This window comes from Colossoma macropomum, unplaced genomic scaffold (assembly GCF_904425465.1).
Source record: "Colossoma macropomum unplaced genomic scaffold, Colossoma_macropomum, whole genome shotgun sequence".
NCBI lineage: Eukaryota > Metazoa > Chordata > Actinopteri > Characiformes > Serrasalmidae > Colossoma > Colossoma macropomum.
In genome coordinates this window covers 17835988-17862113 of record NW_023494799.1, presented here as the reverse complement: position 1 = coordinate 17862113, position 26126 = coordinate 17835988, and the positions used below count along the sequence as shown (strand labels likewise).

Here is a 26126-nt window from a genome sequence, read left to right as displayed (position 1 = left end):
AGGATCCTTATATAGGAAGGATAACAAGCTGCAGGTGAGAAGGGTCAGGGTTGAACTGGGAAGCACGTCAGTATTCAGGTGATGCTGACCTCTGGTGGCGAGTGTGGTTGTCACACCTGACACAATTATTTCATGAACATCATGACATCATTGGCAATGTCTCCTCTCACACTGAACACATTCGAGTGCAGGTTTAACTTATGAGGTACAAACACAACAGCACTTACTTTCTGTCATTGTCTCAGTACTTGGAATATCACAAGCTGGATCACACAGGAACAAACAAAAACGTTAACAGTCATTCTGACATTTTTATTTGCTGTTTAAATCTCTTCTTATCCTGAATAGAGGTGGAGACATGGTCATTGCCACTTATTATCTTATATTGTGGTATTAATTGCACATTTTTTATATTCAAAGAGAAAAGTGAGCTGAAACTAAAAGAAAAAACAATTCATTTTTTTTAAATAAAGATTATTTTTTACTATTTTCCCCTGTAACTGTTGTCCATCTCCAATTCTATACTTATTTAGGAGTAGGGGTATCTCACCTGGGTAGATCTGGGCAGGGCAGCTCTAATGCCAGGTTTCACTAATACATGTCCAGCTTACACTTCACGTTGCTACCATGATTCAAATATTTCCTAAAGCCCATCTTGCCAAATCACACATACACACTGATCATCACTTGCAGCAAGATGGGCACCAACATACATCACTTGTGGTGAATCTGGGCACACTAGTCAGCTGACACTGCAAACAGATCCTCAGCAATGACTGTGCAGGGAGTCCAAGTTCATCTGTAATTAGATGATTAGATAAAGCTGAGTGGGCTGCAGAAGTTCCAAAAACAGTCAGTAGAAGTGCCTTTGGAGATTATTTGACAACACAAGTGAAAATAGCTGGTGTCAGTACAAAGTGTCTCCTGGACACTGGGTCTGGGGTGACAACAATCACTGAGCCACATTTTAAAGAGAACTTGGTAATCTCTTCAGCTCTTCTGCTGCCAATGGTCTAGACATACCTGTTGTCGAATGCCTAGAAGCAGATATAGAGTGTATGGGAAAGACACTCCATTGAAAGTGTATCTTTTTGCTCATGGATAATGACTGAGATGTGAAGGAAATAAATGGACTCCCTGGCATTGTTGGTATAATTGTGTTGGGTGAACTCAAAGATCTCTTCATGCCCCCAGATAGTGTAAAGAAGTTGGGGAAATACAGTCATATCACTGGAGAGGCTAAAGTCCTAAGTGTGTTGGCAAGCATTTAAAAAGAGGCAGAGGTTTTGGGCTGTGATAAGATTGGATTTGTGAGAGTAGCTGAAAAGCAAGCCATTACTATTCCTCCATTCAGCGAACATGTCTTAGAGGGCCAATGCAGACTACCACTAAAGGTGAACTGTCAAGTATTAGTGGAGGCTACATGCGAAGCGAGTCTGCCTAAGGGTCTTCTGGTAGTCAATCTACTTGCTAAAACAGCAAATGGTAAAGTCCCAGTTCAAGTGTTGAACTCCAGTGAAAATGCTGTAAAGCTGATGCTAAGATCTAGGGTTGTCACCATGTGTAGGCCACAGGAGGTTTTGTCAAAAGATCTGGTGGACTTTGAGGAGAAGGGTGGAGTGCTGCATGTCAAGGCCTTGCAGCAGAACCAGATTCAGGCTGAAGAGAGCAGCATAGAGCAGTTACCAGTCCCTGTCCAGACAAATTTGGAAGGGCTAACACAGCTACAATGACAAAAGCTTGAGTGGAAGATTCATTGGATGCTCTGGGTTGTGCACAACTGTTTTCAACTTTGGATTTGACTGCAGGTTACTTCCAGGTGGCTATGAGTGAGAAAGATTGGGAAAAGATGGCAGTTACTACCCCTTTGGGTTATTTGAGTGGTCCCGGATATATGATGTTCACAAGATAAACAATAGCTGTGCTAACAAAGAATCAGACAGCACACACTACAGCAAAAGCCCTTGTACAATACTGGTTTGTTCACTATGGCTGTCCAGCTCGACTGCATTCTGACCAATTAAGGACAATGTTTTGAAGCCAGTAGAATTAAGGAACTTTGTAAGGTTTACTGCATAGGAAAAAGCCACACAAGCCCTTGTCACCCCCAGGACAATGCACAGTGCAAAAGATTCAACAGAAATATGCACAACATGTTGCGGACCTTACCCCCAGAAAAGAAAAGAAACTGGAAAGAACATTTTCCAGAGCTTGTTATGGCATACAATAGCCATTTCCACTCCTCCACAGGTTATTCCCCATTTTGCCTGATGTTCTGAGGAGATGCCAGGCTGCCTATGGATGTTCTAGGTGGGAAAGACCTGTAAGACAGTGAGGTTGATAACCTGGGTGACTGGGTAATAGGTCACCCTGAGAGGTTGAGGACTGCTGTTGAAGTAGCTAATGCAGCAGCACAGGAAGCTTCCAGATGAAGGAAGAGCGCATATGACTGGAAGTCATAGGGGGGTGCTTCTCAGAACTGGTGACTGTGTTTGGTTTTGCAACCACACTCACAGGGGTAGGAATAAAATGTAAGATGAGTGAGAATCTCTACCTTACGTTGTAGTCAGACAGAATCATTTGGAGTTACCAGTTTACGCCATACGTCCAGGGAAGGGATGTCCATCTAAAGTTGTTCATAGAGAACATATCACAGACATGTGGTACAGTCTTACTCTTTTCGTTTAGGAGGAGTTCAACCTGCCATTCAAATACATCTTCCAGCATCAATCACACTGCTTCAGACTGTTAATTATGTTCCATTTTCCTCTTCTTATTGAAGACTGAGTAACTTGCACTGTTCCACAGAACTGAAAAATGAATATTATGCTTATTGACTGTATAGCTGTTAGGAAGAATATTTGTTCATTCATTTGTCTTGATTCAGATTGCTTTGCAAGTTAAAGGGGCAAATAAGTTTTTTGTTTTTTAGTCTAAAGTGAAAGCTCTTAACTGTTAATTTGCTGTTTGAATCTTTTCTTATCCTGAAAAGAGGCAGAGGTTACTACTGTATAACAGCCTGAATTCACCAGTTTTACATGGTCATTGCCACTTATCAATTATCAATTTTTGTAATATTCAAAAAGAAAGGTCAGCTAAAACTAAAAAAAAAAACACTTATACATCTTTTTTTTAAATAAATATTCATTCTAATTTGTCTTGCTAGATCTGGGAAGGGCGGGTCTAATGCCAGGTTTGACTAATACATGTCCAGCTTACACTTCACGCTTAAGATTGCTACCGTGATACAGATATTTCCTAAAGCCTACCTTGTCACATCTTTAGCACACATACACGTTGATCATCACTTGCAACAAGATAGGTACCAACATACTAAATGAGTGAGTACTTAAACTAAAAGCATCGGGTGTGGGGACACAGATCCTGTCACTTACTCAACCTTCCTGGACAAAGTATTATCTTTTCAGTGCCACCAGAAAGAAACATTGTGCAGTCATTTTCATTAATCTCTGTTACCTTTATCTTTTTTTGTTGTTATTTGTATAAAAGGCTATGTTTTACTCCGGTACCTTCTGTGCATTGTGCGTTTTGGAGAAACTAACTTACAGTTCATTTATCATACACTGATGTGTGCATGAATGAAGTGAATATCATTTACTAATGATTGGTAAGGCAGATATGTTAGTACTTGAGTTTCACTTTCTCAGTGGTTTAATTCATGGATATAGTGAAATATTAGTTTGTAGCTGCTGTGATTAGTGCTTAGCAATTATCATTTTGGTTGTGTGTTTCCGGAGCTGGTTGGAGCTGTAGGGTTAAAACTAGATGATGTTACTGTGACATGTTAGTGAACATTTTGTTATTTTTGTTCATTTTACAGCTTCCAACCCCCTTACACATATCATTGTGCACTTTAGTAAAATTATTTATTCAGCATTATTCATTATGTGTGGTATGAAGTGTCATTGCATCATAAACATGATATTTTAAGGGAGACTTTTATAAAGCTAAATGTCTACATAATGCTATCATGGCAATATGTGTACATGTATGTACAAGGAATGAGAGGGGTACGCAGCAGGAGGTTTAATGTCTGAAGGGGTACGTACCTGTGAAAATGTTAGGAATCACTGTAATGTATGTGTTCCCTTATGGCTGTTTGCATAGACTGACACTGGAGAGCACTAGTTCCTTTACAGCTTCTGGTTACAGTCATTAACTGTCAAGAAAACCTGGGAAGAAAACAGGAAAACAGCCCAGGAACCATGTTGCTATCTCATGTAGATACCCCGTAACTTATAATGAGTTGTGTTGTAACATACAGTAGTGTATATAAACAGCTGTAGATATAACATAAATTGGTGACAAGTAAGTTACAGTTTAAACCACATATTAAAGTCTGAAATAGCATGGATTGTGCAGGCTGACTTGTATGTAGCAAGAGTGGTGCAGCTAGCATTTCATGCTCTGCCTGAGTCGATTTTCAGAAGGTGAGTACAATAGACAGGTGTATAGCTCTATAGCTCTGTACTAGACAGGTTTTTCAGAGGCACACTCCAAATGTAGTCATATGAGAAAAAAAAGAAAAACCAGCAAGAATGCTACACAAGTGAGCAAAGAAACCCACAAATGTACGTATTTTCTCCATTAAAATATAACGATAACTATTGTATTATTTTAGTAATACTTGTGCTATATAATACTTGTAATATATAGTGTGAAATGCTTGTGGTGAGACACAGGTAATCACTCTACAGCTGGGCAGCAATATATACATACTAAAAACAGTGCAGACAAGTAAAAAAACAAAGAAAATACTAAAACTGAAGTATATTAAATATACACAAAATATAGAGATAGGAGGGACCTATGTAAGAAAAACTCTGCTATGTACAAATATATTACACAAGGGATAATCAGAGAAGAATATATATATATATATACATTTTAAAGTGACTTATTTGTTATTGTCTGTAGCAGTGATATAATAAATAATACTAGTGACAAAGTGACCGAGTGTAATAGTTACTGGGGAAGGACCCACAGCATCACAGCTTGTTCAGAAGCCCAACTGCTTGTGGGTAGAAACTGCTTATTAGCCGGGTTGTTCTAGACTGGATGCTGCAGTATCTCCTGCCTCATGACAGAATGGTGAACGAAGATCTGACCGGATCTTTTTGATTTTTCTCAGGCAGCAGGACTGATAGATGTCCTGTAACGCTAGTAGTTTGTTGCCTATGATGGATTCTGCCGTCCTCAGCAATCCCTTAAGGGCCTTACAGTTGTAGGCGATGCAGCTGCCGTACCAGACAGTGATGCTCTCTATGGTGCATCTGTACAAGTCGGTGAGTATCTGAAGTGGCAGACCAAACCTGACCAGGTGAGGTCATCAGTGAGGAGTACACAGAGGAACTTAACACTGCTGACTCTCTCCACTTCAGCTCCATTGATGTATAGTGGAGTGACCACACCTATGCAGCTTCTTATAGTCCATGATCATATCCTTTGTTTTCCTGATGTTGAGACTGTTTTTCTGATGTTGATTGCTGTTATGACACCACTCTGACAGAGTGCTAACCTCATCTCTATAGGCTGTTTCATCTCTGTCAGTGATGAGGCTTAGGATGGTAGTGTCATCAGCAAACTTAAAGATGATGTTAGATGTGTGTCTGGCTACACAGTCATGTGTATATAGGGAGTACAAGAGGGGGCTGAGTACACATCCCTGGGGAGCCCCTGTGCTCAGAGTCAGTGTGGAAGAGGAGCTGTTCCCAATTTTCACCACCTGTTGTCTCCTTGTCAGGAAGTCCAGTATCCATTTCCAGAGATGAGACTTCAAACCCAAGTTTGTAACCTTAGGGATGGTTTGGCAGGGATGATTGTGTTGAATGCTGAGCTGTAATCTATGAACAGCATTCTTACGTATGTGTTCTTTCTGTCCAGGTGTGTGAGCTCAGTGTGTGTTGTTATTGTGTGCATTGGCATTGTCTGTAGATCTGTTGGAGCGGTATGCAAATGGTGAGGGTCCATGGTGGCTGGAAATGTTGAACAGATGTGAGCTTTGATCAGCTGCTCAAAGCACTTCATAACTATTGATATCAGTGCAACAGGGCGGTATTCATTCAGGCAGGTGATGGCTGGTTTCTTCAGGACCGGAACAATTGCTTTCCTTAAAGCACATGGTAATCACTGCGAGTAAGAAAGACGAGCACAGGCAGGGCATCAGCTCAACAGGGAGGATAGATCTCAAGTGGATGGAGAGAGAAAAAAAGAAACATGAGAGAAAAATCCTTTCTACCCAGGTTACCGGCTGAGTAGTTTGAATATTCAAATTATTCATAATATTCTTAAATAGACCGTGCCACAGGTGTAGTGGATTGCCCTTGATTAGGAGTAGTTTCTCATTGCCCTCTGGTGACCGATGTTGGTCGAGCTCTGGACTGGACCCTTTGAAGCTGTTCATCTCTAGATGTGCTCAGAGGTCATCATGGGACTGGTTTCTTCCTCCATCTACAACACATGCGAGAAGTGAAGTACTTTGAGTTGGTCTGGGCACTGGGAGTCAACTAAGTGCATCTGCATTCCCATTATCATTGCCTGCTCTGCATGTGATCACATATTTGTAGGCCCTTAGATCATAGCCCATCTCTTTAGTTCCTGATTAGCCATGTGAAGCGCTGTCTTCATCTCGTAAACTAACAAACTAACAAAAGTGGTTTATCATCAATACAGGATACCAATTTCCTTCCATATGAGTACTTAAGAAAATTCTGTAGCAGATAATGTGTGTGAGACAAATCCAATTGTACTGTAAAAAATCCAACTCGCTAATGGCAAGTTTAATAAATACTGTTGGCCCAGCTGATGACTTAACTGACTCAACAACCTGTACTGGGTTCATAACTGTCTCATAGGACACATGCTGCATCAACTGACAATTTCAAGTTGATGTAACATTTTTCCATGAGTTCTAGTACCTGGGCGGGTCTGCTGTTGAGCAAACTGACTCAGTAGCATCCAACTGATTCTTTATAAACATGTAGCATAACATATGCTACGTGTGAGTATGAGTAACTACACAATTTTTTTTGTTGCTGCCAATTAAACAAAAACAGCTATTAGCAGACTCTATTTGGTTTATATTGTACATTCTCTGTAGCTGGACTAAATATATTTTCATATATTATGCTGGCCTTTAGCTAGATAACACTAGCTAACATGCTAACGGGCTAATAACCCAGCTAACATGAAGAGACGGCCCGGTCTTGGCTACGACTTTTGGCACATTGGACAGGTACGGATGAGGCTCAGCAACTGATTTTTCGACAAAAAAGGGCAGATTCCATCCGTACCAAGGCAAATTCTACCCATACTGAGGTAGATTCCACCCATATTGAGGCAGATTCTACCCATACTGAGGTCTAAGCCGCTACCAACAGACAACAAGAGTAAATGTTACTAAAGATTGCGCCCCTGCTTTGTTTCTAGGTAATAAAACTTTTTTTGCTTGACTGAACCACTTGTTCCTGTAATTTAATCTGATGTGTTTAGAATTTTTCATTTTCATTTAAAAATCATTACAATTCTGACCTGGTGAGGAAGCCTTTGAACACGCCTAGAGTGGGTTGTGTTTTCTCAACTACCTTTTTCACTCCTCTTGAGTTTTCATGATTAATAGATCTGCTTCCATGGTGGATTCCCATCTCATACAACCTAAGTTTAAAAATATTAATTTTACTGATGTCCTGTTTCAGTGTCTCTTTTTCCTCTACTTCTAGGCCCCTCCCACCCACCACATTGCAGCTACAGGAGCCTTCCTGCCAGGAGTGAACAAAGTATAAAACTTCTGAACTTAAGCAAAAGTAGAAAGTAGTGCTGCTGGAGTTTTTAAACACTGTGGACACTCACTGTTCAGTCTCTTAGACACTCCTACCCTGTTGGTCCGCCTTGTAGATGTAAAATTAAATGTAATAGCTCATCTGTTGCTGCACAGTTTGTGTTGGTCATCCTCTAGTCCTTCATCAGTGATCACAGGACTCTGGCCACAGGACGCTGTTGGTCTTTTTTTTTGTTTTGTTTTGACTCCAGCAGTGACACAGAGATGTTTAAAGCATTGCTGTATCCAAAACACTAGTACCAGTACCACACATACTGCCATGCCAGTGTCACTGCAGTGCTCAGAATGAAATAATAATAATCTTCTCTGTAGTGGTCCTGGTTGGAGTCCTAATCATTGAATGAACAAGTTGAAAGGGCTAATGAATTATGCAGAGAAACAGATCAACTACAATCTGCAATTGCAGAACTATGAAGTGCACTTATACATCATACAAAAGGTAAGACTAATATTGTTAATCAAAAGAAAAATACACTCGTAAACACATGGGTCTTTAATGGTTCTTTAGCAAAGAAAATGGTGCTATATAAAACCATGAACACTCAAAGAACCCTTTGCATGATAAAAGGTTCTTTACATTATGAAATAGTTCTACAGATTGATGGATGTTGTGTTGTTTATGGTTCTATATAGTACCTTTTTGAAACGGGTTCTATATAACACCAAAAAGGGTTCTTCTGTTTTTTTGATCTCAAGCTTATAACAATAAAAGACCCCTTTTCAAAAAGGTTCTATATAGAATCATCTACAGAACAATCTTCATCAATCTATTTCACAATGCAAACAACAGTTTAATTATACAAGGTTCTTTGAGTGTTCATGATTCTATATAGAACACTTCTCTTTGCTAAAGAACCCTTAAAGAACCATGTTTTTAAGAGTGTAGGTATATTTAATTTCCTATACCACCTATGGCTAAAGAGCTTCACATATCGACAAAAATAATTGAAAAAAATGTTATTTTCATATTGAAACAACTAAACACATTTTCTTTAGCTGTATTCACTCACATACCTTCTAGAATGATCTCCAAAATTTGTCCACCTCGAAGAATACTGACGTAGTAACTTTAGAATTTTATATGATTAAACGTAGCATTAGTGAAACTGAATGTAATGATGTATTTTTGGATGCTATTATTTAGCAAAATACAACCCCATTTCCAAAAAAGTTGTGACACTGTGCAAAATGTAAATAAAAACAAAAGTCTTTTTCAGAAAAGGCCTTGCTTATTTCAGCAACACAATGTCAAACCACATTCTGCATGTATTACAACAGCATTGCTCCATATTAAAAGAGTCTTGGTGCTAAACTGACCTGTCTGCAGTCCAGATCTGTCACCCACTGATAACATTTGCCGCATTATAAAATTAAAAATACAACAACTGTTTGGCAGCTGAAATCCTGTATCAAATAAGAATGAGAAAACATTTCACTTTCAAAACTACAGCAATTGGTCTCCTCAGTTCCCAAACGTTTACAGAGTGTTGTTAAAAGAAGAGGTGATGAAATACAGTGGTAAACATGCCCCTGTCCCAACTTTTTTGGATCGTGTTCTTGGCAGAAAATTCAAAATGGGCATATACTTTTCAAAAAACAATAAAAATTTCTCAGTTTCAACATTTGATGTGTTGTCTTTGTACTATTTTCAATTAAATATAGGGTTTAAATGATTTGCGCACCATTGCATTTTGTTTTTATTTACATTTTGCCCAATTTTTCTGGAAATTGGGTTGTATTTTCTACACAAATGTAGAATATTAAAACCCCTCTACTGTTTTTGGTTTTTAAGAAGGAAGTTGATCTTTTGTACAATCTTTAATGAAGAGTAAAAATATCTGTAAGCTTCTTTCCTTTATCAAGATATATGACCTAGAGTAAACTATGTATTACCACAACATCCCTTTTTATGTATTTATTTATTAATTTTACTTCATTTGAGAACCTCCTTGTCTTGCACTTATACTGCTGAATCAATGTGCTTGTTTATTTTTATGTTTACATGTGATATCATTGTCATTCATGGAAGTATGACTTTTAAACAATTCACTGTTTGTAGGAGCTACCCAGAAATATTTTGTGAATGTGTTGAATAGAACATAAATCGTCACAACCATTCAGAACAACAGTACACTTTCAACACATAATGAAACTAAAATGAATCCTTCTGCTAAACATGTATTATAATAATGATCATAATAAACAAACAAATAAATGAGTAATAATAATTTTAATAATGTGGCTTATTGTAATTATTGTATTGCATTGTATATTGCAACATTATTGTAGTAAGTAGTAGTAAAGGAACCTGCTCTGCGCTTTGTATTATTGAGCAGCTTCTGTAGCTTCTATTCAGATATTACAGTACAGTGAGTTATAACTTCATAACATAATTTTTTGTATTATTGTAGATAAATGTTTATGTTGAAGCTTCTGAGTGATGGTCAAGCCTGTGGATTAAATGACAGACCAGACAGTTCAGTCTTTCTAGGAGAGGACAGGGCCATAAGATGATCTAAAATGGCTCAGGTGTGCCATTATCTTTGGACTGATATCAGCCCAAAATGAATGGAAGTGAATGGAGAGTTTGTCTCAAATGCACACTTTGGAAGGCAAAAGCCTGGGCTCCAGTCTGCAGACATTCATGATAAATGTTTCCTATAAAGCCAAGGGAACGCTGATACACAACAGGGACATGAATTGTAGATAGATGTGAGGTGTCTGTAAACAAACCAAAAAAAGTTTTTTTACAGTATGAAAATGATAGAATATCATTCTAGTTTAGTCTTGAATACTCTATGTTCATGTGCAGTGGAGGGGATGCAAGCACCTTATGTGTGAAGCAGTGCATAAATTCAGGTTTTTATTTGTCTGTCTTTCCTCCACAGACAAGTGTCCTGACACTATGGAAAGAAAGCATGTGAAAAGTTGTGGATGTCTGTTCCTAATAAACAGGTTCTCAAAGGGCTATGGGTTGTTTGTTTTGCAGGAGCAGGTTTTGATTGAGCTCAATGGAAGGTAGGACTGGACATGTCTGTGCATGCTGGTGAAAGAACTTTGGAATGACTACTACTAAGGACTAAGGGGAGAACAATAATGGCAGTAGTCTCTCTTGTATATGTCCTCTATACAGATATCAATGGTGTAAGCCAGTGGTTTCAAAACTTTCCACAACTTGGTGAGCCTTTTCAGCATACCCCTTTTAAAGGATTCGCTCAAATAAAAATGAAATTGACTATTATTTTTTTTATTTATCCCAAATGTAGTTGATCAGCCAGTAAAAATGATGGAAGTCTATATCACCTAAAATCTTTTTGAGTGTCATATACTTAAACTACATTAGCCTTGTCACTCCACTGCAAAACTAGCTCAGCATATTTTGGATAACAAATATTTCTTGGCTGAGGTTAATGTAAAAATTCACTAAATTTCATTATTTGGTTCCTTTAAAAAAAAGTTTTGATAAAAAAAAAACAGAAAGGGTGGTTGGGCATTTTACTTTTTTTTTTTCTATAAACAACTTTTGTAAAGTCACAAATTTTGCATCTCTGGAGGAGGCCACAGTTTAGAAGCCACTGGTCTGAGATATTAAAAATCAAAGTCAAAGAATTCATCAACCTTTATAGTTCCTAGAGATAAAGATAAACTGCAGAAGCATTTGATTCTTTGCTTTCTGCAAGAGCCTGTCCAGATATAGCATATTGTAGCGACCCACTACTGGCCAGAGGCTTGGAACGTGGCCATGCAAGTGTTTGGCACATGCCCTTCTGTGTTGTTGATGTTCATTAGTTTGGGGTGTGGATGTGTATTGTTTGTGTTCTTTTGTTTCTTGTTTATTTATTTCTTGTTTATTTTGTTGTTATATTGTGTCGGGGTGCAGGTTTAGTTAATGTGTTCTATGTTGGGGGTTGGTCTACCATCAGAGTCAAGCCTGTGGATAGTGGTGAACTTCCACTGTAAGTTCAGTGCCTTTCTGTCCTGGTGTGTAATAAAGAGCACTTCACGTGGTGGAATCATGGCCTCCCTTGTGTCTTGGTCTACATCCCGGTGGGATAGCGGCCCATCTGGAGTCTGGAGAGGCGTAGCACTTCCACAAACTCATAGGCAACCGGCAGAGAAGACCAAGCCCAGACACGGATCTTGGCTTGTGTGTAGCTGCTCACCCATGGAATCCCATTTCGTAAAGCTCTTCTTTTGCTAGTGCTGCTTCCAGGGGCAATCTGGAACTCATTAGTGAGTGATTCAACAGAGAATGGGCATTGTGTGCTTCAGCACTCAGCGGCCCAGCTCTGTGAGTTTGCGTGGTCTACTGCTTCATGGCTAAGCTGTTGTTGCTCCTAGGTGCTTCCTTTTCACAATAATAGCACTTGGAGTTGACAGAAGCGGCTCTAGCAGGACAGACATTTCACACACTGACTTGTGGCAGAGGTGGCATCCTATGACAGTGTCATGTTCTTCAGTCACTGAGTTCTTCAGTACGACCAATTCTATTGCCAGTGTTTGTCTATTAAGACTGCAAAGCTATGTGCTTAATTTTATCCACCTGTTAGCAATGGGTGTGGCCAAAACACCTTTTGGTGTCTCAGAACATTTGTCCATATAGTGTGTGTGTGTATATATATATATATATATATATATATATATATATATATATATATATATATATATATATGTATAAAATTGTTCTGCGAATAGTGCTGATTCTTGCCTTAGGTATTCACACAAGGTTTCAAGGTGGGTCTCTGGAAAAAGAAAACATTGCATCGATTAATAGGCTACAATGTTTATATCTTTTATCAAGATTTATCATATTCCAGAGATGTAAATGGTATACAAATATCAATACGTTAAGTTACGTCAACAGTGTTTTCTCATGCGCGGTCATGGTGGCTTACTGAATTAGAATAAGAACGTAAATGACGCCCTCTAGCGTCCACAGACAGTAACGGTCCGTATTTTCCCTTGAATGAAGCTCCGCCTCTGACTGTTGCGAGTATTATCTGTATATACCCGTCCCAGATGAGCTTCAACAAGGGGTTGGAAAGCGTGGTCGAGGTAGCGGCCAGTGAGTGAGCAAGCCAGAGACTGCTAGACAGCTTGAGCTGCAACCAGGGAGAGGCGATGATGGCGGCGGCTGTAGAGAGAGGAGGGGTTCGGGCCGCCTTCTTGAATCCAGGCACCGGAGGGGGTGTTGGTGGCCTTGCACCCTCGCCCGTGTTCGTTGCACCCGGAGCCATGGCTGGAGCTGCTGGTTCGGCGGTTTCGGGACCCATGCCTGTTCCTATGAACCTTTTTGCTACGTGGGAAATTGATCGTTCTTCTCCAAGCTGCGTTCCGAGGTAACGTCACTGGATCTGTTGTTAGGGAACGTGATTGTCTTTTTAAGGAGCTGTTTTGCCTTTATGTTTATTTTTTAATACAGCGTACACAAAGCTGTGATTTCTGTCTGATGCTTCGATATTGTTTGCATGATTAAGCAGGTCAACCAGTTGTCTACAACACTGAATAAGCAACGTTATAGCATTGTGTTAGGCAGATCCATAACCCCCAATGTCTGTTGTCAAATGTCCGTTCTATTACGGTAGCTGACATTACATGAGTTTAAGCAAAAGAATCCCATTTGTTGTCGCATGCATCTTATTTGTTTGTCTGCTTGTCGGCTCATTCGCCAGACTGAGATGAACCACCTACATCAGTTGAAAAAATGGACGGTTTGTATGTTTAACCGAACTGTGAAGTAACCTCTCTGTGACGGTGCAGTTGAAAGTAAATTTTGTTCTGTGCAGTTTTAGTTTATGTGATTCTGTTGAGTTTTCGCTATTGCCATTGTCTTAAGCGGTAATGGATGTGACCTATTTTGCATGCCGTTTTGATGCATGCCATCGCCCTCTCGTAGGGTGCTCTCACTGTGGCGATGTTTTACGACCTTTCGATAACGGATTTCTTTCATTTTAACACACTGTATATGTCACAGATCTTTTTGTGTTGCACTATTTAGTCAATCTAAGATAAATGAAACCTGACTTGCAAATAGGGTACAAGATGAACGGTTAGGCTAGCTGTGCTTTTTGCCAGTCAATGAAGTTGCTTCGGAAATGTTGTTGAAGTCGTAGTAGCTAGCTAGGTAGCTTACTTTTCAGTCTCAATAAGTGTTTCATTGACGGTGACAGTAAAATTTACACGTTACTGACTAAGAAGCATTCGATGCGTTGTTAGTTGTTAATGGAGATTAATTAAAAAGGCAGTGACGTTTAGGCTATATGACAGGGGTAATACATGCTAACAAAAATATACTAATACCCATAACCTATCTATGCCAATAACACTTTAGTAGCGTAAGTACATCTCTAAAGCGTGCATTACATAGTCATAATCATATCTAAGATTATGTTTATTGTAATAGAAGTCCAGACCGCTGTATTTTTGGTAACAGATGATAAATCTCTGCTTTAGAGTAGTAATATTTTGATGAGTCTGTACTGCTACACTTCCTTAAAAAGATACTGTCACAAAGAGGCTGTGCATTATAGAGCTTACCATTAATTAAATTTTGATCGAGTATTACTCGACTACTGTTTATTTGACTACTACTATTCTGACGGTTAACCAAAATAATGTAACTCTATCTCCAGATGCCGCTGTACTAATGTGCGTTTCATTTATGCACTGGAGTCAAAGCCAGTGAAACTGTTAAATCATGACAGCTGAATATCTACATTATAATGAACATGTAATTTTAGCCAAACAATAAAAATGTATGGAACCAGGCAGTAAAAATATGCATAGCCTTTCAAAGATTCCACAATATTTGATTGGAAATAACCTAAGGTGCCTTTTAAAAGACTTCATTAAAATATTTTTGGAATTATTGTGAGGCAAAAAGACTTGTCCACAAGTCTCTGTTTCTGGTAAGAGAGATTAGTAGGAGAACATAAAATGTACTTTTCTTCATGCTATTTCCCAACTAGTAATTAACAGTTTTTCAAAAAGGTTAATTAAATTTTTTAACCAAGTTGATTCGAGCAATCAAAACAGTCTTAAATGAATATTCATAGTGTCCAAACAAAGCTTTGGCAAAACCACAAAATATTAGACAATATTCATCTTTTAGTTTTAAATGTTACATGCAGATGATTGTGGTCATTATGGACACAACCACAAGTCATGACCTCATTTGCATTCACCACAGGTAGTGTACACAGCTAAAGACAAACATACAGTATACTGACTTTTAAAGAAAATGCTGGAGATGTGAAGATGTTAACTCAAATGGAACATTGAAATGCATGTCATCTAAACAGATAAATGGAAGAGGTAGGCAGTAAAGACCCTTAGTGTCAGAAGTCAGCAATGATGAAATCATAGAGCGGTATTTGGTATTTGTGATTTGGCTAGCTGGCAATCACATTTGCACTTGCAGCTCAGCTGTCACCTTTTTGTTGTTTTTGGCCAGAACAGCAAGTAGAGACAACCTGGCACAATGTTAAACTGCTGAGGGACCTCCAGGGACTCAGGGGGCAGATTCGTCAGCCTGGCCCAGATGTGGCTCCCTGAAATTAATACATAGCCATAGAAGAATGCCTTCTGTCATGGGCCTCTGGAGCTCCCTGATTAACCAGTGGCAAGGGATAAAGACAGCATGGGATTTCTTTTCTCCCCTGGCTGTTTTCTCTAACTGGCTTCACACTGCTTGGCAGAACAGGGTGGATGTGACATTGCTGTATCACTTGTCATATAGTCTAGATTTTTAAGAGCCCTATAAGATATCTGAACCTCTAAGCATAATGAAATTTCCTGCTTGCCCTTTGCTGATCTTGAAAGGAGCCTTGTAAAGGTGGTGTATATCGCTAATCATGTTGACCTTTTACTGTTCTCACTAGAAAGAAAAATGACTGTGTAAACACACCCAGGAATAGGGTGAGGGTTCCACTAATTAAACATGTGATTTAAATTGGGTTAGCTAGCCAATACCATGTCAATTATTAATGCCTTATTGCACTTTAATTGGTGTGGGATGCCATGTAGGGCTGTTATTTTTGATGGAAAAGAATAGTGTTCCACAGGGAGATAAGTCTCTGGCTGAGGTACTTTCTCTGGCTGAGGTAGTTTCTCTGTGTTTAAAATTGTACCACCCCTTTATTGTCACTACCTAGTGTCCATCACTGTAATTTATTGTAATAAACAGTAATGTAAATTACTGTAATAAACATGTAATTTTACCGTTATTCCTTTTAACACTCTCAAATGGATTTGTTTGGTTTGTTTTGAAATTCCAATCCAGTATAAAGGTAGTGAAGTAGCTCAACCAGTGTCAAGGGACATTTCAGCAGGGTGTTTCTTTTCTATCAGATTCTGATGTGGTTTTCTCTGGACATGGCTGTTCATCAGTCTCACTGGTTTCACTAAAGGCAATTAGTCTTTGCTTTCTCATGTGCATCAGTATGAAAAAATGAGGATGGGTCCTTCTACTGTGTGAGCAGTTTTATGAGATGCTGTCATTATCTGTGTCAGAGCACATATTACAGTAAATTATGTGACTGCTCAGTATGCCACCCAGAAAAACCCTTCACTTGGTCTCTTAACCTTTGGGTTACAGGTTGATCTCTGCTTTGTATAACACGCTGGTATGCGTCTATATAAGGTTGCACCTCCTGTTTACTTAAAACAGATGAATGCTGTAACAGGCAGTCATTACCATAGGGCTGAATGAGCTTAGCTGATCTTGAGCTATTTAGCTTCGGACGTGTGATTAAGGCTTGGATTTCCCCTCCGCTGTCAGTGGATTTGATGTCTTTTTTCAGTGCACTCTTTTTAAGGTCATCTTTGCTATCTCCCAGCCCATCAGGAGTCTCCTTTTTATTAAAAATTAATTTCTATAAGAAGGAGAGCTTATTGATCCCTGCTGTGCCGCTTTACACCCCAAAACCGGCTCTGGCAGCCAGAGAGCATAGATAACTGGATCATGGGATCCAGCTAAATGCAGTTCCACTTGACATTCCCCGGCTAGCTGTGCTTATGGGTGTTTTGTAGCTAAAGTGGTGAGAATTTCTTTTTTTGAGGTTATTTTAAATGCACAAACCTAAATCCTTGTTTATGATTCTAAAAACTTCAGTTGCTTCTTTTGTGACATTTGCCTCCTCTGCAGGTGTCTCTGATCTGTGCTGGTTGGACTCATCTATGCATGATCCTGAATGAATGAAAATTGTGTTGTTGTGCTTTTATGTTAGATTTTCACTTTGAAATGTTCTACAGAGATGACACAGAACAAAAACGCTTCCATTATCAGAGGCACATTCACAGACCTATACAGCATTACTAATAGATGGTATAAAGACATGTCCATTGTAACATAGTTGCTACTGAGCTGTCATTGTTTAACTATTTCATTTCACTCACATTGAGTCAAGTGCATTAATAAAACGCATATCAGAATGGCTTAATCTGGAGATTATTTTAGTAAATAGATAACCCTTCACGTTAACTTTTATGAACCCTGGTACATTGGCTTGATGTAAAAGTCCATTACTGAGCACTTCTGGATTTGGGTAGGGTCTGCTGTTGTAACGTGAGAAGTGCTTAAGGCCCTGTTGGAACTCTGCATTGTCACTGGCCTCAACAAGCATGAGAGGAATGGCAAAAAATACTCCTCTAAATCAAAAGCATGTGGCAGTCCTTTCCTGCTTGCTCTCCTGGTGTCAAAGCTAGGGACAGACGGGTCTAATCTGGGTGTGAGAACAATGTATCTGTTTTGGTTGTATTTTGTGGTCTTTCAAGTTAGCATACAAGAGTGATTTGATGGTGGCTATATGTCTCATGTGGCTTGAGTTGTCTTCCTGTGAGTGTGTGTGTGCATGTATGTATGTTTGAATCTACTGGTGGTTTATAGCCCTGCCGTCTACATTTCTTTATGCAGCTGTTCCAACGCTAGACTGCAAACATTTGGGTGCAATGTGAGATCTTAGCACAGCCCCCTATCCATCTTGCTTGTGTGAGAGTTTGGGGGCACTGCTTAGCCACTGTACACTTCATGAAAGTCTGGCCTGTTATTCACATTACCTAAACTTAGTAAATGTTCTGTTTATTGCAGAAGTACTTCTGTAATCTAACTTCATGGGATGCATATACTAACCACATTTTTGCCCAATTCAGAGCATAACACTTGTAGATAACCCCAAGATTCAGACCAATGGCCAACCCAATGACCTCTTAGTTGGTTGTATTTGCTGCTGCTCACAATCCAAGTAATCCCAAATATTTTCAGTGATGTTGAGTTCTGGACTCAGGGGTGGCCAGTCCGTTCTTCTGAAAACACCAGCAGTGTCTTTGTTTGATTTGCACGTCTTTCTTTTTTGTTTGTTTCTATTTCTCAACAATGGCTTCTTGACAGCTACATATTCTTTCAGACCCACAGGGTTGAATTACCTTCTTACAGTGGAAGGATGGACAAAGCAAGAGTAAACTTTGATTTTCTCCTGTCTCTCAAATATGAAATTATGTAGTTTTCTGATGTTTTTTTTATTGCATTCAATGGATTTCAGATTTTATTTTTAGGGTTGGCAGTTTTCCTGCATTTGCGATTCAAATTCCAGAAGAACAGTATTTCCAAATCTGAACAAAATTCTGCATCAAGAGACCAATGCATCGCAGAAAATGATTTAGGACCTACTAGGGGTAAATTTCATCATGATTCAAATTAGTTTAATACAGTACCTTATTATAAAAAATAAAAAAAAAAACACAAAAAATATACTGGATGTTTACATTTTGACACTTTTTACATAGTCAAAAATGAGCACATATTTAATTGATATTATTGTAATTTATTATAATCAATTCTAATATTCCAAAATGAATGCAGCTCTTAGATTTATACCTTATATTGCATCAGTGCATTTTTACATTCTGTAACGCCTGCAATAGACATGGTTTGAAATGTATACTTCATTATACACTTCTTAATTATATATAATATATATAATTATATATAATTCTAGGGGTTTAACAAAAATAATTTTTGATAAAAATTTTACTTTGATTTTACCTAAATTGGACAAACTAACAATTATCAATACAGGAATAATTTTTAATACTTGGATGCAAATCCTTTACAAATCCTATGCACATCAGAATTCATCCTATCACATCAATAAACACCAGTGATCCAGTTTCATTGACAGCTGTACATACCCATGCCATAACATTGCCTCCACCATGTTTGACAGATGATGTAGTATCCTTCTCCATTCTCTTCTCTTCCCAACATTCATCGTTTTATAGCAAAGGTCTAATTTAGACTTTCTGTTCTTGAGTGTTACCAGTTGTTTGCATCTTGAGGTAAATCCTCTGTATTCACATTCATAAAGGCATCTCTTGATTGTATTGACTTTGACAATAATACACAAACCTCCTCTAGAAGGTTTTTGACTTGACTAGAATGCACAGAATTGTTAATTTGGCCACTCCTAACGTATTTGCTATCTCTCTGATAGGTTTTTTTTTTCAGCCTAGTGATGGCCCACTTCACTTGTATCAACACCTCTTTGGACTGCATATTAAGACTTTACTCTTTACTCAACTGTAAACCTTTTATTCCTTCATTTGTCATGAAATAAAGAGGGAATAGGCCATACCTGGCTATGAAACTGGCTATGAAACTGTCAGTTGTCCAATTACTTTTGAGCCTGTGAAAATGGAGGGGCTAAGGAAAAATGGCTGTAATTCCTAAACAGTTAATGCAATATTTTTGTTAAACCCCTCGAATGAAAGCTGAAAGTTTACCCTTAAATCTCATCTTGTTTGCTTCATGTCAAATCTATTGCGGTGGTGTACAGAGGCAACATTACAAAAATTGTGTCACTCTCCAAATACTTATTGACCTGACTGTAGCACTGTCATAGACATTTTATGGCAAGTTTATCACCACCAAACGGCCACGAAATATTCATGTTGTGTATGTGTGTAATGACAAGGAGTAAGATGAGAGTGCTGTTTCCACATGAACTGTTTCCTTTACAGGAAAGAGCTCAGTGGAGCCACTTCCTCTGGATCTCCCCACCATCTGCTTTTGTGTGTGTGTGAGTGTGGAAGTAGGGAGAGGAGTCCCTTCCTTTCATCACAGAATTCCCGTCAGAATGGGACATGTTTAAGAGAGCACTTTAAACACTAAGCAGCTGCATCAGAATGAATATTTAGTTTTTTCTCTGTCTGTCTGTCTCTCTCTCACTCTCTGTCTGTCTCTCTCTGTTTGCATATGTGTAGATGTGTATGTGTAGATGTGTATTCTGAGTATAAGCACTTGTCATTTTTTGGTTCTTTTAATTGGTGTCAGAGGCCTGAAATGATGTATTTATGATTGTCCTTCTGGTCTTTCATGTTAAATGAAAGGACACAAGTGTATGCCTCTGTTGTACAGTGCCTTTATACATGATTATTTTAAGGAATTACAATTATTAGGAATTGAACATTAGACTTTTTTCAAGCCAGTCGTACCATGTAGAGTCACCCACAAACATGCATGTTCTCATTAGTGCAATTCAAAGAACTGTAAAATTTTCCAAAGCAAATTGTTCATCAGTCCCAGCCAGTTGTGAGTTCTATACAGCTGTGAGTGTGTCTGAGAGTATTCATGTGTCAGCCTGAGAATGACACACACAGATACAGATGTGGATATCTCAGGACAGACATTAGATTAGAATTGCCTAGCACTGCTTAAATGTGCTTGGGTAGAAATCATGGGCACAGTTTGCGCTTCAGTGCTCAGGCCACACAGCCAATCATACACACACAAAGTGCACTGTTGTCATCAGCTGATCATTAGAAACTGCTGCATGACTACATTTCTCCCTTGTACTTCATCTCTGTCTCTCTTTCTCTCTCTCTCCCTCACTCTGTCCACATATGTATATACTGCCATGTATACTTTATGCTATATACTTTGTGCTTTTATACATAACAATCTAAACAACTATGTAATGCTAGCAAGACCTCTACGATGTCCCAGCATTGGCTTGCCTGAGATCAGTATTTGTAAACATTGGAGTTTACAAACAATTCTGATTCCACAGATGCTGTTCTAGGTTCAGTTTTCATAACTCAGCATTGACATGTGGTGGGTACAGCTGAAATAGAGTTTTTTTGGTCCTGCTTAGAATAATGGTTCTCTCTGCCATCAATGCACAACACTCTGCTTTGCCTAAGGGTCCGCTTACAATTTACTAAGCTGTCAGTCAACCACAAGGGAAGTGAGGCTGATCAATAATCACCTCAGGCATAGTTGAAGCCACTCAAGAGGCAAGTAGTTTAAAGTGCTGCTCTAGACTCATTTGTAGGGCTGAGCGATATGACAATGTCATATTGTTATCATGATAAATTACACCAAGTTATGCTTTTTGAGCAAATTGGCAATATCTTTTCTGCTTTGACATCTTTATAGTGCTGCAATTTTGGCTACACCGATCATAGCAGCACTATAACCATGCATAATTTTATCTTGACCGAGCTGGGAGTGTATGAGATCATAATTACTTTTATTCTAACTTCTAACTTAATTCAATGTAGTGATGTGCATTGTATGAAAAATGGAAAAAATAACTGCATTAATAGTTTTGGTAGCATTTTTAAACGTGACCATGGCCTCTTAGCTTGCTAGCATGCTGTCAGATCTGCTCACTACAGAACAGGTTCGAATCTGACAAACAAAGGTTTACTGACACAAATTAAATGATAATGACTCAGCTCTGAGAAAGCGAGGTCGAGCGGCTGATGTTAGAGGGACAGAAAACTGAAATAAACCTGTTCTCTGGTGTCTGGAGCTGTAGCCTCTTAGCTAGCTAAGCTAATGCGAGCCAGCTCCCTTCTTCTAGCTAACTTAGCTAAAGAGATCCAAACACTGCAGTACAGGTTCGATTCGACTAACTGGTGCTCTGATATCACAAGCATAGACAATACAGCTTACAACAGTGAGAGCAAAGTCGACTGATTGATGGCAAAAATTTAACCTATTCTGTAGTGCTTTAAGCTGTAGCCTGCTAGGCTAAGCTAACGCGAGTGCACGGTGCCTCCCACTACAGTATGGACTCGGTTCAAGCGAATCGATCATTAAAAACACCCGTTTAGAGGATAAAGACTTGTATCTAAGAACACAAATTCGAATGACCGGTGTTGAAGTAACAGAAAGATAAAAAATAGAATTGATCTGTGGTGCTTTGGGCTGTACCCTGCCAGGCGACGCTAATGCTGATGTAGCTAGTTATCTGGCTACAGGTGAAACCCACCGCAGTCCAGGCTGTTTCAGTAACAGATGCTCAAATAACACCTGTTCAGAGGACAACGAAGATTAGGGGCACACAGAGAGACTGGAGTTGGAGTGACAGACGAAATCAGACGTGTTTTGTGGTGGGTGGTGTGTGCATGGCTGTTAGCCTGTTAGCAGTTAGCCACTCGTTTGTGTATTTTTCTTGGGTGTCTCCTGGTTCTGATTTAGCAGTACAACAGATGGAAACAGAAACCGTAACCGGTCTCACGAGTACGGACCAGCACGGAACAGCCCAGTACGGCCCTGAGAACCATTTGGCTTAATAGTGGAAAATCAGCCCATGTTTCTGGAGCATTGTGTCTGTTCTAACTAATTAAACTCCAGAAAATGGCTTTAAGTGTCATGATTTTTTCCATTTTGCCCAACCTCTACTGGATTGCAATACTGGGGAGTCATTGCAAGCACATGAGATAAAGGCCAGAAACCACAAGCAACCGGAAGTATAATGCTCTGTAAATGTATGTAATGTGTTGAAAAGACATAAGTGTGTACTTCAGATGCAAATAAAGAGTTAATAGGAAGTGCAGGTGTCAGTGGAAAGGTAGACTGAGGATTGTGAGTTTGTGATAACGTGGCATGTTATGTTTACATTCTTCTTCTGTTTATCTACAAATGAAATATGAGACCCCTTCACAAAGTGTGCCCAGTTGAGTGTGGCATGCACTTGCCCTTTCCATGATGGCAGCGCAATAGGGTGCAGTCTGCTGAGTCAACAAGTGTTTGTTCATTTTGATTAAAGCAGCAGCCTTACCAGTCTCTACTGTTCTGTTTACAGACCCATGACACACACAGGGACTATTGTTATTTCTTTCATAGTGCTTGGCAGGTTGGGTCTGACCACGTTGTTCCTGAAACTCTTACTTCACATAGGGTAATAAAATTAATATAATACAGCAAGCATACGGCTCATGGTTCTTCATACAAATTTTGCTTATGTGGCTAATTTGAATGAATTGAGATGAAGCTCTCTGTGAATGTCAGGTGTTTATTAGCTGACTAAATGCTTATTTCAGGACTTAGCCCATTCATTATGCAAATGCAAGTATTTTTGTTCTTCATTATTCTCAAATTTGTATGGATCTGAGGGGAGCACAGAGCTTTTCATATGCGCCTCTCAACAGTTAACACGTCTGTTTGCAGGCTGAAGCTCAGGTCACAAGCAAGTGTAACAGAAATGACAAGAAATTAAATGAACTTCGGTTGTTCTATATTTCCTACATTTTAATGCAAATGTGTAAAAACACTACAATGGAATATCACAACATTGCCTTTTGTGAAGATTTGTCATGTTAATGATGAACAAAATAATGTTCAGGTGTTGCTTTTCAGATCGTATGAGCATGATGCTTAGGCTCAGGCTCAGACCTCCACCCAATCCTTTCAGTTTTCAGTCTTAGAACATTGAAGCTTCATTAAAATTCTATTAAAATCAAGTTGCAAGCAGGGCGCAACTTATGTCAGTCATGATGACTCTGTGTGCAACCATTTGTGTAGACAGAATGCAGTGTCCAGTTGCGTTGGTTTCCTAATGGTCCTCTAAAAGGCATTATTTATCTCCTTGTCTGTCCTAGGCTTTGCTGGTAATAGGGCAGATTGATCATCTTTGGCAGTAATAACTAGCCTGCTAATGTGATTTCCTTTGGTGTTCAGGCCTGAGGTTGCACAGAATCCACTTTAACTCAGTCCATTCAAAAATTTGGGGAGGAGAAGTCATTGAAATGGTATAGGCTGCACAATTCTTGGTTGAAGCAGATTTTTTAAAAGAATTAAAATCATGATTCTCAGTCATGATTCTTCAGCATATACCAGTTTTGTGAAGAACAATATGTATATTTACTGAATTCTTACAAAAATCACATATTGCATACCATATACTAAGAGCTCAGCTATTACATATAAGCACATAAGCAAATATACAAGTTTGTAAAGTATCATTTAAAAAAGTAAAATACAGAAAATCATTGCAGAAATCCTGTTTGTAAAACACCAAACAGAAACCAATTGGTTGACCTGTGCTTTGACCAACTGTTACAGTCAACTGTAACCTATAGAGACCCTAACATAAGGATGCACCCATATTATGTATATATGTGTGTGTATGTTTGTATATATCCAGCAGCACTGCTGTGCGTGATCCGCTTGTACCAGCACAACACACACTAACACACCACCACCATGTCAGTGTTACTGCAGTGCTGAGAATGATCCACCATCCAAATAGTACCAAGTATGCAAAGAAACAGATGGACTACAGTCTGTAATTGTAGAACTACAAAGTGCACCTATATAGTAAGTGAAGCTGATAAAATGGACAGTGAGTGTAGAAACAAGGAGGTGGTCATAATGTTATGCCTGATCGGCGTATATATACGTAAGTATATATATATATATATATGCACATGTATATCTACCTGGTGATATATACGAAGAGTCCTGAAATAGACTGGCGTTAATGTTTTTAAGCTGTTTCAAAATGCGGTGTCCTGCAGCTTCTCATTCACCCAATGATTGATACAGATGTGTATATATATATATATATATATATATATATATATATATATATATACACACATATATATATATATTTTGAAACAGCTTAAAAACATTAACACCAGTCTATTTCAGGACTCTTCGTATATATCACCAGGTAGATATACATGTGCATATATATATCACCAGCTAGGCTAAGCAACTTAACATTATCATCTAGATAGCTAACATTAGCTAACATTGTGATCAAGTCAAACTGTATGCCTAATATTACATTACTGGCACTACTATTACCGTCATTGTCATGATATGCTATCTGGGTAGTTGGAGCATTACAGTTGCAGCACTTAATCTTTGTTAGGGATCTGCACACCCACGATCACAAAAAAATTTCGGTCCGTGGATGCACATAATTTCTTCATCCATGAACAATTAGTCACAAGCCATTCAGTCCCTGCAAACATTAAGATCAAGTATTTTGGTAACTATGTAGTGAGCTAACGTAGCACAAGCTAACATAGCTAAAATCAAGACAGCTTAACTAACTAAGTAGCTAAACTAATGTATCTGGGGAATTGGATACGAATTTTTTTAACAACAAATTCTCAGACAGAGATTTAATTAACTTTTTGACCTACCTGACACAAAATGTCTGCAGCACACATAGAGATGGATACTGTCAGGATCTCATGGAGTCCCTGTAGCTAGAGAGCCCTTCTTGAAGCCAACATTTTGCCTCCGTTTTACATCTTGGAATCCTGTAAAACTTATCAATCTTATTTGTTGTGCGACCCACCATACAGCAGCTTTTTGTCATATTTGCAATTTTAGTTTAAAGCCCATAAAGAGTACTGCGCAGTGCAAATCAGTGGAAAGTGTAGAGTTGGTTTCCCCCATGGCACGGGGTGGCCATACAGTACAGTATCTGTGTACTGTACTACCGGTTATACTACTGGTTCAAAAGGGTTAAACATATGCAGTGTCAAAGAACTTGTAGAGAGGAGAATTACCACTCTGTAATGTTTTCTGGGTTTCTCAAACACTAGAGTCCAAAATGAATGGGTTAAGATTGAGCATTTGAGCACAATTATAGTTTATAAAATGCTTAAAAATTTTAAGATAGTACATTCATTTCTTGAACAGAATATAACATTTTAACACCGCTGTCATATATTTAAGAGCTTTTGAACTCTAAACTTTAAAATGGCATATGATGGCTTTAAAATGTATGTTCATGACGTCAGTGAGCGCGAACAGCCAATGAGCTGCTCCATTCACCAACCTGTCAGCACTTCGTAGCAGTAATGCTAGTGTCCTGCTGCGCAAAACCTGTTTGCTGTAGAAAAAAAGGTAGGATACAGCTAGGATTTATTTGCTTTTTTAGTGAAATACATCCTTCTACTTTCTAAAATTAAAAGAAAGTTCTGAGCAAATGATTAGAAACTATTTTAACTTTTCCTTTTT

At 38.7% G+C, this 26126-nt stretch overlaps 1 protein-coding gene across 2 annotated transcripts in view; it reads left to right on the top strand.

The window, feature by feature from the left end:
* The first annotated feature begins 12868 nt into the window (after nucleotides 1-12868).
* The window catches only part of si:ch211-126j24.1 (phosphofurin acidic cluster sorting protein 2), a 66156-nt gene continuing 52898 nt past the window's right edge, over nucleotides 12869-26126 (top strand). For both annotated transcript variants that reach the window (XM_036586636.1, XM_036586635.1), the window contains exon 1: nucleotides 12869-13197. In XM_036586636.1, the coding sequence (XP_036442529.1) occupies nucleotides 12980-13197 (218 nt within the window). In that variant the 5' untranslated portion in view covers nucleotides 12869-12979. The remainder of the gene's footprint in view (nucleotides 13198-26126) is intronic.